Source organism: Gorilla gorilla, chromosome 4, assembly GCF_029281585.2.
Source record: "Gorilla gorilla gorilla isolate KB3781 chromosome 4, NHGRI_mGorGor1-v2.1_pri, whole genome shotgun sequence".
Lineage (NCBI taxonomy): Eukaryota > Metazoa > Chordata > Mammalia > Primates > Hominidae > Gorilla > Gorilla gorilla.
In genome coordinates, this window is record NC_073228.2 from 141,909,822 (window position 1) to 141,927,302 (window position 17,481).

Here is a 17,481-nt window from a genome sequence, read left to right on the forward strand (position 1 = left end):
GGCAGAGATTTTCATCTAGTTTTTTTCAGTGCTGAATTCTCAGTATCTGGAGCAAGGGTCCCCAGCCGGTGCTGCAGACCAGTCTGTGGCCTGTTAGGAACTGGGCCATACAGCAGCAGGAGGTGAGCAGCAAGTCAGATCAGTGGCGGCATTAGATTCTCATAGGAGCAAGAATGCTACTGTGAACTATGCATGCAAGGGATCTAGATGTACATTCTTTATGAGAATCTGATGCCTAATGATCTGAGTTGGAACAGTTTCATCCCAAAACCATTCCTCCTCTCCATCAGTGGAAAAACTGTCTTCCACAAAACCAGTCCCTGGTGTCAAAAAGGTTGGGGATTGCTGATCTAGAGCACTGCCTAGCACACAGCAGATGTTCAATAAACATCAGTTGAATTCACTGAATGAATACACAATAACTGAAAAAAGATGTTGAACATACTACACCATTTGACTTGAGGTAGTAAGCTTGTGGGCAATACTGTTTTTATTTGAAATACTATCCACATTATCCAAAGTTTTGTTTGGCTACATTTCCTCTACACATTTGTACCTATACTGGCCTGTGTCTGAAGTCTTCAAATAAGGCAGAGAAGCATTTCAAAATACATTAAATATATACACACTTGCTTAAATTTCTTTCCTTTGGAGTCTACTTTCTAGTTAAATCATATCCAAGGAAAATAATGTATGTATCAGAGAAGTTTCCCCTAACAATTCCTTCAAGTACTGTAACATTTTTTGGAAATGTTCTAACTAATCCACAAAACTGCTAGCTATGTTTTCTACCAAAACATAATGTATAAGCAGTTGGACTAACCATTATGGTCTAACCCAGAAGTTGTCAACATCTGACAATGAACGGTTGTCATGACTTTGGGGAAGACAGTGCCTTTGGTAGAGGTCAGGGATGCTGCTAAACATCCTAAGGTACACAACTCCCCATCACAAAAAATTATCAAGCCCAAAATCAACAGTACCAAGGCTGTGAAACCCTAGTCTAAATAAAAGGTTTAACCACACCAGTGTATGCACTGTCCAGCTACCACAGAAAAATGAAACCACTTTTTAAAAACAAAAGCTGAAATGCAACTGCAACAGTGCTTCTTCCATGATCTTAAAAGCAATTAACTGTCATGTATTTGTGAATATTAAAATATTATCATATTATTTATCTACAGCTGGGTGCCATGGCTCATGCCTGTAATTCCAGCACTCTGGGAGGCCAAGGTGGGCAGATCACTTGAGGTCAGGAGTTCGAGATCAGCCTGGCCAACATGGTGAAACCCCATCTCTACTAAAAATACAAAAAGTAGCTGGGTACGGTAGCACACACCTGTAGTCCCTGCTACTCAGGAGGCTGAAGCATGAGAATCACTTGAACCTGGGAGGCAGAGGTTGCAGTGGGCCAAGATGGTCCCACTGCACTCCAGCCTGGGTGACAGAGCAAGACTCTGTCTCAAAAAATAAAAGAAACAAAATTATCTACAGTAAATGAAGAGAGGAAACTTTGTTCAGAGATCTAGACACCTTCCCAAAATAACTAAATGAATGAATGATCAGATGATATTACAACATAAATGCAAATATCACCCCAAATACTACCATACCTAGCTGCACGGCTATTAAAGAAACGGGTGTATATGTGAGTATATGTCCACATATACATACACATGCTAATGATTATCTATGTATAAGTGGAAAATAGAAGAAAACAGTGAATTTCTCATATTAAACATGAAAGCACTTATTGACCATAAGCATTTTTGCTTTTTTTTGCACATCTTTTTTGCAAATTTTTGCATATCTTAAATTCCTTCACAAGTGAATGTTAGCATAAGAATAAGTAACAAGATGCGTATTGTAATTCCATGAATATCAACACAGTACATGGTGCTGTCAAAATTTTAAATGAAAACCAGGCCATGGCTAAGACTGAAACTTTTTCAAATAGGGTAAATGCGCAATTTTTGAAAGAAAAGAAGGGGTAGGATTGGTTTACAATTTATGACCAGAAAGTTGTGTCTTCGAAGAGGAACTTAGTTGTCCCAACAGTACATGATGCTGTCATAATTTTAAATGAAAACCAGGCCAGGTACAATGGCTCACTCCTATAATCCCAGTGCTTTGGGAAACTGAGACAGTTTGGGAAACTGAGACAGGAGGATCACTTGAGCTCAGGAGTTCAAGACCTGCTTGGGCAACATAGCAAGATCTTGTCTCTACAAAACATAAAAAATTTTAAAAAATTAGCCAGGCATGGTGGTGTGCGCCTGTAGTCCCAGCTACTCAAGAGGCAGAGGCGAGAGGATCATTTGAGCCCTGGAGATCAAGGCTGTAGTGAACTAGGATCACACCACTGCACTCCAGCCTGGGCGACAGAGCAAGGACATTTCAAAAAAACAACAACAACGAATAAATGAAAACCAACTGAAATGACAATCCTAGTGAAAAATAAATAGCTTCTGATAGATTCTACCAGTGAGTCAATGACTTTGCTTCCATTAAATCTCACTTCAATTATTAATTTATAAATTTTCATTCAGGACTGAAAGATTATCTGACTCTTGGAACTTTAAATACGTGTCTGCAATTCAGCTAACAGAGGGAACATGGAAACCTATCACTATAAAGAGAATGGCTCTAGAGTTATTTTAAAAGGCTCAAAAAACCTTTACCATATTGGTTTCGGTTCATATTTAATAAATGCAAAATGCTTATTATGTGTCTCAACATAAACATTTGAAAAAATTCCTGTAATAATAAAATGGATTCAAAAATTCAAAACAAAAAAGCGTAATTTTGGGGGGAGAAAAATTAAAGTGATGCATTGAAAAAAGGGTAGCCTTATTAACAACATTTCGTTTTAAAACCTGTTTTTTGATCCAGATTATACAGTAAAAGAACAGAACTGAATCAGGTTACCCATTCCTGAATATAGCAAGTTCAAAGTAAGCCTTATGATTTAGCTGTACAGAAAACATGTGTAAGAGGGTCACAGAACGTCTTTGCATTGACCTTTACACATAAATCAAAGACATCCAACTAACTTAGGCTCACAGTTTAAAATTTAAGAAAAAGTCGGATAAACACTTTCGAAAGAAAATACACCTTCTCTGACAACAACATAATACTTAAGGATATATACACACATATTATAGAATGCCCAGCTGTGATAGAGATAGGCATAAAGGAAGTAGTTATAATTTCTTAGCATAACTGAATTTCTTTAGAAGCCCCGATTCAAAAAATAAATGAACTCCATAATACCAAAAAAGCCTGAAAAGGTAATTTTAAAATTCAAGAAATATATAACTCTATATGCCAACTTTACACATTTTCCTATATAATGAAGCATGTCCCTCCATTACATATACATGAATACCATTTGGCTCTAGGAACAGAAGCATTTCCTCACTTCTTGGTTCTTTGACCTTTCTGCTGCCTCTACCATTATTTTTCCTGTTCCTGTTCCACTCTAGCTAAGCACTACTTTTTAGTCACCACCAAAAAAACCTAACAAAGATACATCTTTTTTTGTTTCTTTGGCTTAGAGTCTAATGTTCAATTTGATATTCATTTCCTTTAGCTAAGTGTTCAAGAACAAGTTTTAGGTATATTCAAAGCCTAGAATCAAAGTTGTCTTCTTCCTTTTGCTAGGAAATTCTATCAAACCAGGGATAAGTAACCCTAATAGTGGTAATATCACCACTAAGCAACACCTTTGGCTACTATTGGACATTGTGCCACCACACACATTACCTTACATAAATTTCTCTTCTTTCTTTTTGATGACCCCTCCTACTCCTTGTTCTTGTCTCCTCCCTTTCCTCTTCTTCACCCTGTTTCTTAGGCTAATAAAACCAATCACAAAAAGTAAATAGTACTAGAGGGATCCCGGAAGTTGCCTTTCCTATGACAAGATCATACAACCCCAAAAAGCAAATGAGAAAATAACAAATTAATCTCTAAAATACTATACTTACTGTTTACATGTCAAGATCTCTAAAAGGTAAAGACTAGGAAATTAACAACAAATGACCAATTGATAAGTATCAAATTATGTTACCTTGAGAAAGCTGCATCAAGTGAATATGTAAACTGCCAGGGATAACAGGTTCAGGAAGTTCTTGAAGAAAAAATCTAAGAAGGCTAATAGCTGAGGGAACATCTGCTTCCTTAACCAAATCCACCTCTTCTCCGCTGTCGTATCTCTGCCGAAGCCACTCCACTGTCTCAGCATTTCCATTGACTTGAAAAAGTCCTTGTTGCTCCAGACCTCCTACGTTAGTTCAAGGCAATCATTCAATAAGCTGCAATGTCAACTGCTTGACCATATATATTCATTCTCCAATTAACTTAAAATACTCGTACTTTTGGAAAGCCTTTCTTGGCTCCCCTGACTTGACTAAAAACCTTCAAATTATACATCTAGAAACATACTATCTCTGTTCTAAGGGATATTCTATTTTATCCCACCCCTTATATCCATTAAAAATATTCCTATCACCCCCACTAAAACTTGTTCTAGGCTGGGCAACTGTCATTTCTAAGTATATGAATTTAAGTAAAAATCACACTAAAACATTAAAAAGAATTTCTAGTTTTTCCTATGTTTTGGACTTTCCATATTAAAAAAAAAAAAATTAAAAATCCAAGGTCAAAAAGGGATAAGTTGTGTTTATTAAAACAAAAGCTAGCCCTCAAAGTAAGGAAATGTATACCATGTTCCTCAATATAGTCCACAACGTGGCGGACTATGAATGGAACCTCATTGTCTGGATGTCCTCCCTGCTGCAGCTCATCAAGTGGAATTCCAAATATTTTGTTAGCAAGAACGGAGTTGCAGTTACTCAAGGAAGGGGAGGAGCTCTTCCTCATATCTTTTTTGCAGCCAGAAATCAAAGCTGTCTTTTCTGCCAAATGAAAGACAAAAAAAAAAAAGACTATAATGATTAACAGGTGGCAATATGACTAGATACATTAAAGAAAAATGCTTTACACCTGAATGTGTTCTCATCTATTTAAATGTTCCAGTTAGCAGGCCCATAGTGTGTTCTACAGATGAAGTTCAGTACAATTACCTAAACATATTCCCTATTACGAAGAGTTAGTGCTGAATGCTCCCTTTAGTGTTTGCATACTTATCAAACAATAGCAAAGTTAATCATCAAAGATTTAGCAAGAGGCATTAATGTCCCAAAGACAAATTAAGGAGCAAATTTGGCTCCAAGAAAACCTTTACTGAACAAGCTTATTAATGACACAGGTAAATCCAAACCCGTTCTGGACTGTGCCATATAAAGCTCATCTAACCCCTCAATTCATAAGCCCAAACAGGAGAGAATCCTTTTTAGAAAGTGATGATCTAATAACCACTTTTTATAAATGATGGGCTAATAAGAACAAGATTAATGAATTCTTATTTCTACATGATAAAGCAGCTGTAATAAAGTTTTTTTTTTTTGAGACGGAGTCTCGCTCTGTTGCCCAGGCTGCAGTGCAGCGGCATGATCTCGGCTCACTGCAAGCTCTGCCTCCTAGGTTCACGCCATTCTCCTGCCTCAGCCTCCCAAGTAGCTGGGACTACAGGTGCCTGCCACCACGCCCGGCTAATTTTTTTGTATTTTTAGTAGAGATGGGGTTTCACCGTGTTAGCCAGGATGGTCTCCATCTCCTGACCTCGTGATCTGCCCGTCTTGGCCCCCAAAGTGCTGGGATTACAGGCGTTAGCCACCGCACCCGGCCTGTAATACATTTTTATAAAAAAGAAATTTTTCATTTCTGGACATCAACTTTCAATAAGAGATGTCCTTTTATCAACACTGTTATTTCTTTTTATTTTTTGAGACAGAGTTTTGCTCTTTTTGCCCAGGCTGGAGTGCAATGGTGCAATCTTGGCTCACTGCAACATTCACCTCCTGGGTTCAGGCGGTTCTCCTGCCTCAGCCTCCCATGTAGCTGGGATTACAGGTGTGCGCCATCACGCCCGGCTAATTTTGTACTTTTAGTAGAGACGGGGTTTCACCATGTTGGCCAGGCTGGTCTTGAACTCCTGACCTCAGGTGATCAGCCAGCCTCAGCCTCCAAAGCGCTGGGATTATAGGCACAAGCCGTCGTGCCTGTCCTTAACACTGTTATTTCATAATTATCCAAAAGAAAAATTTTCAGAGCCATCTAGTTCAGAAGAAATAGTTATTTGTCCTAATTCTGTAGGAATTGTGATCAGTAAAGAAGTGGGAGAAAACAATGTCTCAGATGGCCATTTCCAATATCTGACACATCAGAGAACAAGTAATCCTAAGAAAAATTTATTTTCTAAAATAAACACATTACACATTTATTATTTTATGTAGGAAAAGAGTATTTGTAAAAGAAAGAAAAACTCAAAGGCTGATAATGAACAAAATGACACCAGCTGGTATTTTTTCCATCACCCTAGAAAAACAATTTCTTTCTCACTGCAAGAGAAAGAAAGCAAATCACAAAAATAAGTCTACTAAAATTCATAAGTTTACAAAAATAAGGTCCACTGGATCAAGTGTATACCCACTGGATCAAGAATATCACAACATGACTAGGAAACAATGCAGCCAACTTAAAAGAAAAAATTAACTTAAGGATAGCAAAATGCCATACATTTACATAGTCTCAGACAAGCAACATCCATTCTTCAATGTATCTGGTGCCAGCTAAGAACTATAAAACCTCAAGTTAAATCAAATAGCAGCTACAGGAGCAAGTTCCAAAATCTCTATGGATTTATAGAGCACGAGACAGTTACCATTTTGAAAACTTACCTTTCAGTACTTAAATACCTAAGTTTAAAAAATGGCTTCTGCACCAGCTACCCTCACTGAGCAAGCATTCTTTTGTCATTTATGGCTGTTTGAGATTATGGCAGAAGATCAGCCTGTAGTTCCTCATTGAAGAAATGCAGAACTCGATCAGTACTTCAGCAGTTAATCTACAAGACAAAAACAATTATTTCAATTTCCCACATCTTTAACTGTCAGAAGAGACTATTAATAGAAGCAGCAGTACAGTCCTCTTAAGAGGTAAGTTACCTATATTGAAAGGTATTCTTCTGTCTGAAAAATCTATCTGTAACCTAAAGGCAAAACCTTGCAAAGGTTTCAGATGATGATGGAAAATTGGAGAAGAATCTTTCTGCTGAAGATAAATAAATAAACGAATTGCAAAGGAGGATATGTGACAGGACACATCTTCAAGGACTACACCATTCAAATAATCCATTTTCCTCAATTATGTGTGGACACCCTACCCCATCCCATTCCTTCCTCATTTCCTCACATACTCAGAACTAAACATGGAAGTATTTTCAAAAGATCAAAGAATCAAAGATATGATTTAAGCTTGCTACTATACTTAAGTACTTTCTTCTTTTTTTTGTATACAACATAGTGGTTGCCTGAGCTCCCTAATTTAGAGAAGCGATAGCATATGTTGGAAAAGAGCAAAAAGAAGTCCCAGAAAGATTTAGATTCAATTAATAACTCCGTCATTTTGTAGATACATGATGGTGAACAACTTCCATGTCTCTGAGCCTAGGTTTCTTTATATAAAACAAGAAACTACCTGTACAGGCCAGGTGCATTGGCTCATGGCTATAATCCCAGCACTATGAGAGGCCAAGGTGGGAGGATCACTTGAGCCCAGGAGTTTGAGACCAGCCTGGGCAATATAGTGAGACCCCATCTCTACAAAAAAATTTAGAAATTAGCCAGGTATAGTAGTGCCTGTAGTCCCAGCTACTTGGAAGGCTGAGGCGGGAGGATCACTTCTGCCAGGAGGTGGAGGCTGCAATGGGGTTGTGTTTGCACCACTGCACTCCAGCCTGGGCAACAAAGTGAGATCCTGTCACCAAAAAAAAAAAAGAATAATACCTGTACAGCTGTTAAGTTTAGTTTAACTGAGATAACATATGTATGTAGTAGACAGAGAACCAGTCTCCTCTCTCTTCTTTGCATAATGCTAAGAGACCAGCAATTAGACTAGAGAGAGAAGAACTTGTTTGGCAAAGTGTTTAATATTTGGTCTCATCATCCTTTATGAATTCTAATGGTATCATTATCCTTTGTGAATTCTAGTCATCTATTAACAAATCTTTTAATAAGCTCAGTAAACTACACTGCAGGACTCTGCCCAAGAAGCTTCAGGTAAGCAGAAGAGTAATATTAATCAGTGTGGTTTTCAAAGAAGTGTTATTAGTAACATACACCTCCAGGAGAAACATTAAAAACTGAAGGGAAGGAAAACCACATTCCCATAACAAATCTTTTAGTTGATGATTAGTTGCAAAACATCCTGAAATGCCTGCTAAGACATGTAGTTAATCTACCTATCTATCCACTTGAAAACAATTTCGAAGTTAACTTCAGAGATAAGTTATTTAACAGACTTACACTAAAAGTCAAGCTGATATCCTCATGACATAAAGGTGGATTTGCTTGATGTACTATAAATGAAAACTCACTACAAAAGTCTGTCAGGGAGCAAGTTTTATACATCACTAAAATGGCTACTCAGTGTTTAGAATGCCTTGTTAATGAAATCAAGAAGCTATTTTCTTTTTTTTTTTTTTCGAGACAGGGTCTCACTCTGTCACCCAGGCTGGAGTGCAGTGGTGCAATTATGGCTCACTGCAGCCTCAAACTCCTGGACCCAAGCAATCCCCTGCCTCAGCCTCCCAAATTGCTGGGCCTACATGTACACACCACCATGGCCAGCTGTATTTTTAGTAGAGAGGAAGTCTCATGTTGCCCAGGCTGGTCTCAGACTCCTGGCCTCAAGCAATCCCTCCCACCTTGCTGGGATTACAGGTGTGAGCCACTGCTCCCAGTCAGGAGCCTATTATCTCATCTCATGACCTCTACTACCTGCAACCTCTAACTAGACAACCTGAAAGCATATTTTTCTAAGGTGAGGCTGGGTAGGAATCTATGAATTCATCAGTAAAAATTTACCCTCGATACTAGGAAAACAATCGAAGGCATCAATCTTTCTGACGACAAGTTTCTCTTTCTCCTGAGGATGTTGACGGATATAGCAGCAACAAACATTAAATGAGCAGTTATGATATGCCAGGCAGTTCCATGCACTTTACATGTATTAAGGTATTCTTTAACCCTTAATTAGACATTGCAAGGCTCACCAATTTACCCACAGTCCACCCAGATAATAAGGGTCAGAGGCAGAATATGAAACCAGAGAATGTGATTCTCAAAGTCCTTGAGCTCTTAATCACTATACTATTTTTTCATGTAAATTATCACAATTTATAGTATGATAGAATGTCACATTCTGGCGCTCAAACTGGCCATAGTCTTTTTCTTTTTTTGAGACAGGCTGGAGTACAGTGGCATATGCGATCACAGCTCACTGCAGCCTCAACCTCCCCGGACCTACGTGATCCTCCTACCTCAGCCTCTTGAGTAGCTAGGACTACAGGCGTGGGCCACCACACCCTGCTAATTTTTGTAAAAATGAGGTTTCACCACATTGCCCAGGTTGGTCTTGAACTCCTGGGCTCAGGCAATCCACCCACTTCAGCCTCCCAAGGTCCTGGGATTACAGGCATGATCCACCACGCCCGCCTCAAAGTCTTATATACATTTTAGGTCATCACTTATTTCTAGCTTGCGAACAGGTACTTCCAGAGGGCAGGCCTATGGTCCAAACCCCAGGAGCCAATCTTTCACTTGGGACTTGTATCTAGAGCACATTGCTGAGAACTCTCAGACTGGAGAGTGGCCCAAGGTAACATTTCTGCAAACTGCAAAATAGTTGACATTATTTAGTCCTGTTTCCTACCCCTTTTCAGAGCTTAAATCACGTAAATATTCCCTTCACATCTGTGGTGGGTTGAATAGTGTCCCCCCCAAACCTCATGTCCACCAAGAACCTCATAATGTGACTTTATCTGGAAATAAGGTCTTTGCAGGTGTAATTAGTTAAGGATCTCAAGAGGAAATCATCCTAGATTTAGGGCAGGCCCTAAATCCAGTGACTCACGTCCTTATAAGAAGAGGACAAGATACACAGAGACACAAAGAGAGAAAGAAGAGCATGTGAAGACAGGGAGAAACTGGAGTTATGCTGCCAGAAGCCAAGAAATGCCAGGAACTACCAGAAGCTGGAAGAGGCAAAGAAAGATTCTCCCCTAGAATCTGCCCTGTGGACACTTCCTTTTGGGCTTCTACCCTCCTCAACTGTGAGAAAAAACTTCCTATTATTTTAGAGCCACCTAGTTTGTAGTAATTTGTCATGAAAGTCCTAGAAAATGAATGCAACACCTAAACTACAATATTACATTCTAAAAAAAAAAAAAAGAAAAAAAAAAGGAAAACAGCAGCAGGCACCGTACAAAAATATACCAAAAAGATCTAATAAAATGTCCTAGCAGATAAAATCAATAAAATGTCAAGAAAGCAGTTCAATAAAAGGATCGACACAAGAGAATACAATGTGTGGACTTTCAAAATAACCAAGTATTTCCAAAAGCATACTGTTATAAATCTAAACAGCAAAATTTATACTCACACACACATAGAGAGAGAGAGAGAGAGAGAGAGAAAGAGAGAAAGAGAGAGAGAGAGAGAGAGAGAGAAAGAGAGAAAGAGAGAGAGAGAGAGAGAGTTTTTTGGGTTTTTTTGTTTTTTTTTTGTTTTTTCTTGAGACAGAGTCTTATTCTGTCACCCAGGCTGGAGTGCAGTGGCACGATCTCAGCTCACTGCAACCTCTGTCTCCTGGGCTCAAGCAATTCTTGTGCCTCAGCCTCCTGAGTAGTAGAGATCATAGGCACGTGCCACCATGCGCGGCTAATTTTTTTGTATTTTTTGGTAGAGATGGAGTTTCACCACGTTGGCCAGGCTGGTATCGAACTCCTGACCTCAGGTGATCTGCACACCTCGGCATTACAGGCATGAGCCACCACTCCCAGCCCCAAACAGCAAAATTATTTTAAATACAAGTAAGTGACAGTTGCCTAGCACGGTGTTATTGACAAGGAATAGGAAATTACATTGAATTTTACATCATATACCTCACCATGAGATAACAGTGATTACAAACAAAGCTATATATATATATATATATATATATATAATTTTTTTTTTTTTTTTTTTTTTTTTTTTTTTGAGTTGAGGTCTCACCCTGTTGCCCAGGATGGAGTACAGTGGCCCAATCATGCAGCCTCAAACTCCTGGGCTCAAGCAAACCTCCCACCTCAGCCTCCTAAATCACTGGGATTACAGGCATGAGTCACTACTCCCGGCTCAGAAACAATGCAATTAAACACCAATTATCAATAAAGTTGGGTAACATTCAAGAAAGTGTACCTTCATACACCAGCTATCAACCTAAGTTCTACAGGGACTCAAGGTACTTTTGCATTCCATTCAATTTCATTTACATATACAAAAATACACATACATAGTAGCAGCACACACACCCCTTTTTCCCCCCATGGGCTGAAAAATTGAATATTGTTGAAATATCCATACAATCCAAAGTGGTCTACAGATTCAACGCACTCCCCATCAAAATTACAATGACATTCTTCAAAGAAACTGAAAAAGCAACCCTAAATTTTGTACAAAAGCCTAAAAACCCTGATTAACACAAACAATCCTGAAGAAAATGAACAGAGCTGGAGGCATCACACTAGCCAACTTACAAATATACTACAGAGCTATATTAACCAAAACAGCATCTACAATCAACTGATTTTTGACAAATGAAACGTACCTTTCTTAATAGCACAGAATCTTTACACTTTAACTATCTACTAAAATTAGTAGTAAGGGGCTTTTAAAAACGGGTAGGACACCAATATCAATACTGTAGATAATAATAGCAGACAGCATTTGCTGAGCTCTTACAATATGCCAGGCACTATTTCAAAGACTTTAACTATATCAACTCATTTAATCCTTACAACAACCCTAAAGGAGGCAAATACTTTCATTATATCCATTTTACTGATGAGAAAACTGAAACACAGAACTTTTTGAGGTGATGAAAATATTCTATGTCATAACTGTGGCAGTGATAGTTACATATGAATATATTTATTAAAACGTATTGAACTGGACATGCTGTTGTATATAAATCATACTTCAATAAAGCTGAAGAAGATGAAAAAAGAGGCCAGGCATGATGGCTCACACCCGTAATCCCAGCTCTTTGGGAGGCCGAGGTGGGCAGATCACTCGAGCTCCAGAGTTCGAGACCAGCCTGGGCAACATGGCAAAACCCCGTTTCTACAAAAAAGTACAAAAATTAGCTGGGCATGATGTCATGCGCCTGCAGTCCCAGCTACTCGGGGGGCTGAGGTGGAAGGATCACTGGAGCCCAGGGAGGTAGAGGCTTCCAGTGAGCTGTGATCATGCCACTGAACTCCAGTGTGGGCACCAGAGAGGGACCGTGTCTCAAAAAAAAAAAAAAAAAAAAAATTGGTCAGGCACTGTGGCTCACACCTGTAATCCCAGCACTTTGGGAGGTTGAGACGGGTGGATCACCCAAGATCAGGAGTTCAAGACCAGCCTGGCCAACATGGTAAAACCCTATCTCTACTAAAAGTAAAAAATTAGCTGAGCATGGTGGCACACGCCTTTAATCACAGCTACTCAGGAGGCTGAGACAGGAGAATCGCTTGAACCCGGGAGGCGGAGGTTACAGTGAGCCGAGATCGCGCCATTGCACTCCAGCCTGGGCAACAAAGAAAGACTCCATCTCAAATAAATAAATAAATAAATTAGCGAAGTGTGGTGGCACACACCTGTAGTCCCAGCTACTCAGGAGGCTGAGATGGAAGAATTTCTAGAGCCCAGGAGTTTGAGGCTGTAGCGAGCTGTGACTGCACCACTGCACTGGGCCTGGGCAACAGAACGACTCAAAAAGATGTGCCAAGAAAAAGTGCCACATTCAAGTAAAAAAGTTCTACCTTCAAATAGAATAGGAAGAAACAATAAAACTCACATTTGCCCAAATGCTTTGACAAAATAGGATACAATTCACATAGAAAGGTTTAAAAGAGCTATCTCACTACTTGTTAAAGCCAAAAAACTACATAAATACATCCCTATTATCATTGGTATACAAAGTCAGAAAAGCCAGCAGGAAGCTGGGTCTCAATAAAGATGATAGAGATTTATAAGTTTGTAGACTATTGCTAATTTGACTTTACATCATTAAACCAAAACTAAAAGAAAATAAAACTTATGCCTGCTCTAGACATTCAGCTTCTTACTAGCCGGGGCTCCAAATAATTCACTGAAGCAAAAGGCACCTCTTTCGTTCTAACTGAACAAGTATGGTACAACAAAAGTGGCAAATATGCTAAATTAGTGGTTCCCTCCTGGCCTGAGAAACTGACCAAAGCATAATTTGTCTGAGATACTTAACAGAAAAGCTGAACGAATGTCTCAATAGTGCATAAACTTACCTATCAAATGTTCATAGACGCTACTTTGATCAGTGATACGGTTTGGCTCTGTGTCCCCACCTAAATCTCATCTAGAATTGTAATCCTCACGTGTGGAGAGGAGGTGATTGGATCATGGAGGCAGTTTCTCCCATGCTGTTCTCGTGACAGTGAGTTCTCATGAGAGCTGATGGTTTTATAAGGGGCTCTTCCCCCTTCACTTCCTACAAAGGCTCTCTTGCCTGCTGCCATGTAAGACATGCCTGCGTCCCCTTCCACTATGATTGTAAGTTTCCTGGAGCCTCCCCAGCCACGTAGAACTGTGAAACAAACCTCTTTTCTTTATTCTGGCAGTTCTTTATAGCAGTGTGAGAATGGACTAACACAATCAGGAAAACACCAAATCACTTAAATCTGTTATTAAGTTCATACTGGCTTGGCCATTAAGTAATTTATCAGATACAAAGTATAACTAATACAGAATTCAGGACTAGAAAGTTTTTAAATTAAAGAGGGCTCTATTGCTTAAAAGATTGGGAATTTCACTGCTTTAAAAAATAAAACCAAAAAAAAAGAGTAGAAGCTATTTCTTGCAACAACATGGGAAATATTAATATACCTTTTCTCCACTGAAAACATGCACAGGCAAGGCCTACTAGACTGATAAGAGTAAGAAGACTAGTTTATCATTTTTCATAGCTCGTTAATACGAAACTACAATACACTTCATTTTTTCAGGTAAGGGGTATTATGCATAATTCTACAACTTGGTCTAGCCAGATAGGTCCCCTGAGATTAAAACATTTCTCTTTTTGCACAGACTTGTATAAAAACTGAAAAAAAAAGGGAAGCTGGTACATGAACAAAAAAGCAGTGGTTAAACTTTTTTTGTATATCTTCCCCACTAGATTGTGAACTTTGACCATAAAATATGCAAAAAATGGCCAAGTGCAGTGGCTCCTGCCTGTAATCCCAACACTTTGGGATGCTGAGGTGGGCAGATCACCAGAGGTCAGGAATTCAAGACCAGCCTGGCCAACATGATGAAACCCCATTTCTACTAAAAATACAAAATTAGGCCAGGTGCAGTGGCTCACGCCTATAATGCCAGCACTTTGGGAGGCCAAGGCAGGCGGATCACCTGAGGTCAGGAGTTTGAGACCAGCCTGGCCAACATGGTGAAACCCCATCGCTACAAAAAATACAAAAATTAGCCAGGCATGGTGGCACATGCCTGTGGTCCCAGCTACTTGGGAGGATGAGGCAGGAGAATCGTTCGAACCCAGGAGACGGAGGTTGCAGTGAGCCGAGATCGCCGCCATTGCACTCCAGCCAGGGGGACAAGAACGAGACTTCGTCTCAAAAAAAAGAAAAAAAAAATGACTTCATTTTTGTTTGCCCAGTTGAACACTAAATAGCAGAACCCCAATACTGAAACTGATGCTACCATTTCCAGTGTACTTTCCAGTTCACTCTCCAACTGAATCCTCCAACCATCTGGTGAAATAAGGAGAATGGATTACCCTTCCTTTTCTCAGAAGAGGAAGCAAGCTCAGAGAGCTGAAGAAACTGGTTCAAAGTTACTGAATTAGCAACTAGAACTCTAAATCTACTATCTTACAGGTAGATGCCCCTTCTAGGCAACAACTACAATTCTCACTGAAAATTTTGTTTAAAATGTCACTGAAATACATGAAGCCACACCAAGAGTAATTCATAAAGCACTTAAATACTTTGTAGTTGCTGGAAATGTTTTGCAGTTGCTGGCCAAAGATCATTATGGAAATACTACTAGAATATTTCCTCTCAATAGAAAAAGAGAATATTTTATAACAGTAATAGTTTCAAAGTGATTCTACAACCAATCATAATGCAGTCTGCTTTTGCTATTAAAAAAAAACTCCCATCTTACCTAATTCTAAATTTCAGCTCCTTTACACCTTTCCAAACACTAAATCCAACATGACCAGTGTTTGCTCCAAATTAGGACCATAGAGAACCTCCTCCACCTCCCTGCTCACCCCAATGCAAAATGATATTCAGCACCTACTATGTCAATCAACAAGCAGTTTTCAGTTTTATTTTTACTTTTACTTTTCAACTGTAAAGAGCAGCAGCTTGACACACAAAAGCAAAAAGTAGAGAAATATTTTCAAGAATAGGTAAACAAAACTGAACTTTTTCTATTCTGTTCCTGAAAAGGGCAATAATAGAAACTTGACAGACATCACTCTTAAAATTAAAGCAAGAGATAAGAATCTTTATACATTATATATACAAGGAAAAGAAAATATACACTAGAAGCTAGGTAATAACCTGAAATAGAAGACTTGCAATATTTCCTTCTCTAGTAGAAATCTAGTAAATGTCATTAAATTATCTTGTCAGCTTACCACATTTTCCTCAGCCTAGGTCTTTTATACTTGCTAGTTCACTGGCCTGAAACACTCTCCCACGCTTCCTCCTTCCCATCATCAGTTCAAGTCCCATCCTTGGAGAAGCTTTCTTCAACCCACTCAATCTAATGGTCTCATTTATTAATTTATCTAGGGTGTGGCGTTCCTTGGCTCCAAAATATTCATCACAGGTTTCTTGTTTTGTTTTTTGAGACAGGGTCTCACTCTGTCCCCCAGGCTGGAATGCAATGGCATCATCACAGCTCACTGCAGCCTCAAACTCCTGGGCTCAAGCAATCCTCCCACCTCAGCCCCCTGAGCAGCTGGGACTACAGGAGCATGCCACCATGCCTGGCTTTTTTTTTTTTTTTTTTCTGTAAAGAGTCTCCCTATGTTGCCCAGGCTGGCCTCAAACTCCTAAGCTCAACTGATCCTCTAGCCTTAGCCTCCCGAAGTGCTGGGATTACAGGCGTGAGCCACTGTGAGCCTGGCCTACCACAAGTTTTATTACATATTCATTTTGTGTTTGTTTAATGTCTGTTTCTACCAACAGAGTATAAGCTCTCCAAAGTCCACCAGTGGGTTTTTAAAAAAATACATTTATTAAGGTATAATTTACACACTAAAATTTGCACTCCAGCCTGGGCAACAAGAACGAAACTCCGTGCCCCCCCCCAAAAAAAAAAAAAATTCAACGTAAGGCTGGGCAAGGTGGCAAGGTGGCTCACGCTTGTAATCCCAGCACTTTGGGAGGCAGAAGCAGGCAGATCACCTGAGGTCAGGAGTTTGAGACCACCCTGGTCAACATGGCAAAACCCCATCTTACAAAAAATACAAAAATTAGTCAGGCGCAGTGGCAAGCACCAGTAGTCCCAGCTACTCGGGAGGCTAAGTCAGAAGAATCGCTAGAACCTGGGAGGCAGAGGTTGCAGTCAGCCGAGATTGCACCACTGCACTCCAGCCTGGGCGACAGTGATGCCCTGTCTCAAAAAAAAAAAAAAAAAAACAGTAATTTATACTATTATAGTCCCCAAATTTAAAATTTGAATACGATGATGGAGGAGCTATGCAGCGATGGATTGAGGTTATTCATAACTGATTATAAAAGCAGTTATTTTATTGGTGGGGAAACACTGACAAGTCAACAGATTCATTTCAGCCATTTTCTCTCCTAAAACAATGACATTCTAATTAAAAAAACTAACATTTACACCACCCAATGAATTATGCCACTGCAATATGCCCTTCTACATTTTCCAAGAACTTAAGCTGTGTCACACAGGTGTCTAAATTAGTAATAAAATTAAACTGGAGAAACTATTACTCCAATTTTAAAAGCAGCACGGATTAAAAAAGTAAGAAGGGGGCAAGGCACGGTGACTCACGCCTGTAATCCCAGAACTCTGGGAGGCTGAGGCAGACGGATCACTTGAGGTCAGTTCGAGACCAGCCTGGCCAACTTAGTGAAATCTGATCTCCACCAAAAATACAAAAATTAGTCAGGCGTGGTGGCGGGCGCCTGTAGTCCCAGCTACTCAGGAGGCTGAGGCAGGAGAATCGCTTGAATCCGGGAGGAGGAGGTTGCAGTGAACCGAGATCGCTCCACTGCACTCCAGCCTGTACGACAGAGCGAAA

At 39.6% G+C, this 17,481-nt stretch overlaps 1 protein-coding gene across 20 annotated transcripts in view; it reads right to left on the reverse strand.

Moving 5' to 3' along the window:
* FAM13B (family with sequence similarity 13 member B) overlaps positions 1 to 17,481 on the reverse strand; it is a 115,326-nt gene that overhangs the window by 77,481 nt on the left and 20,364 nt on the right. For 19 of the 20 annotated variants that reach the window (XM_055389091.1, XM_055389098.2, XM_055389087.2 and 16 more), the window contains exons 2-4: positions 6,804 to 6,970; positions 4,728 to 4,919; positions 4,073 to 4,285 (exon numbers count right to left, since the gene is read on the reverse strand). In XM_055389091.1, coding sequence (XP_055245066.1) covers positions 4,073 to 4,285; positions 4,728 to 4,884 — 370 coding nt within the window. In that variant the 5' untranslated portion in view covers positions 4,885 to 4,919; positions 6,804 to 6,970. The remainder of the gene's footprint in view (positions 1 to 4,072; positions 4,286 to 4,727; positions 4,920 to 6,803; positions 6,971 to 17,481) is intronic. The other variant, XM_063706794.1, reaches the window with a different exon arrangement.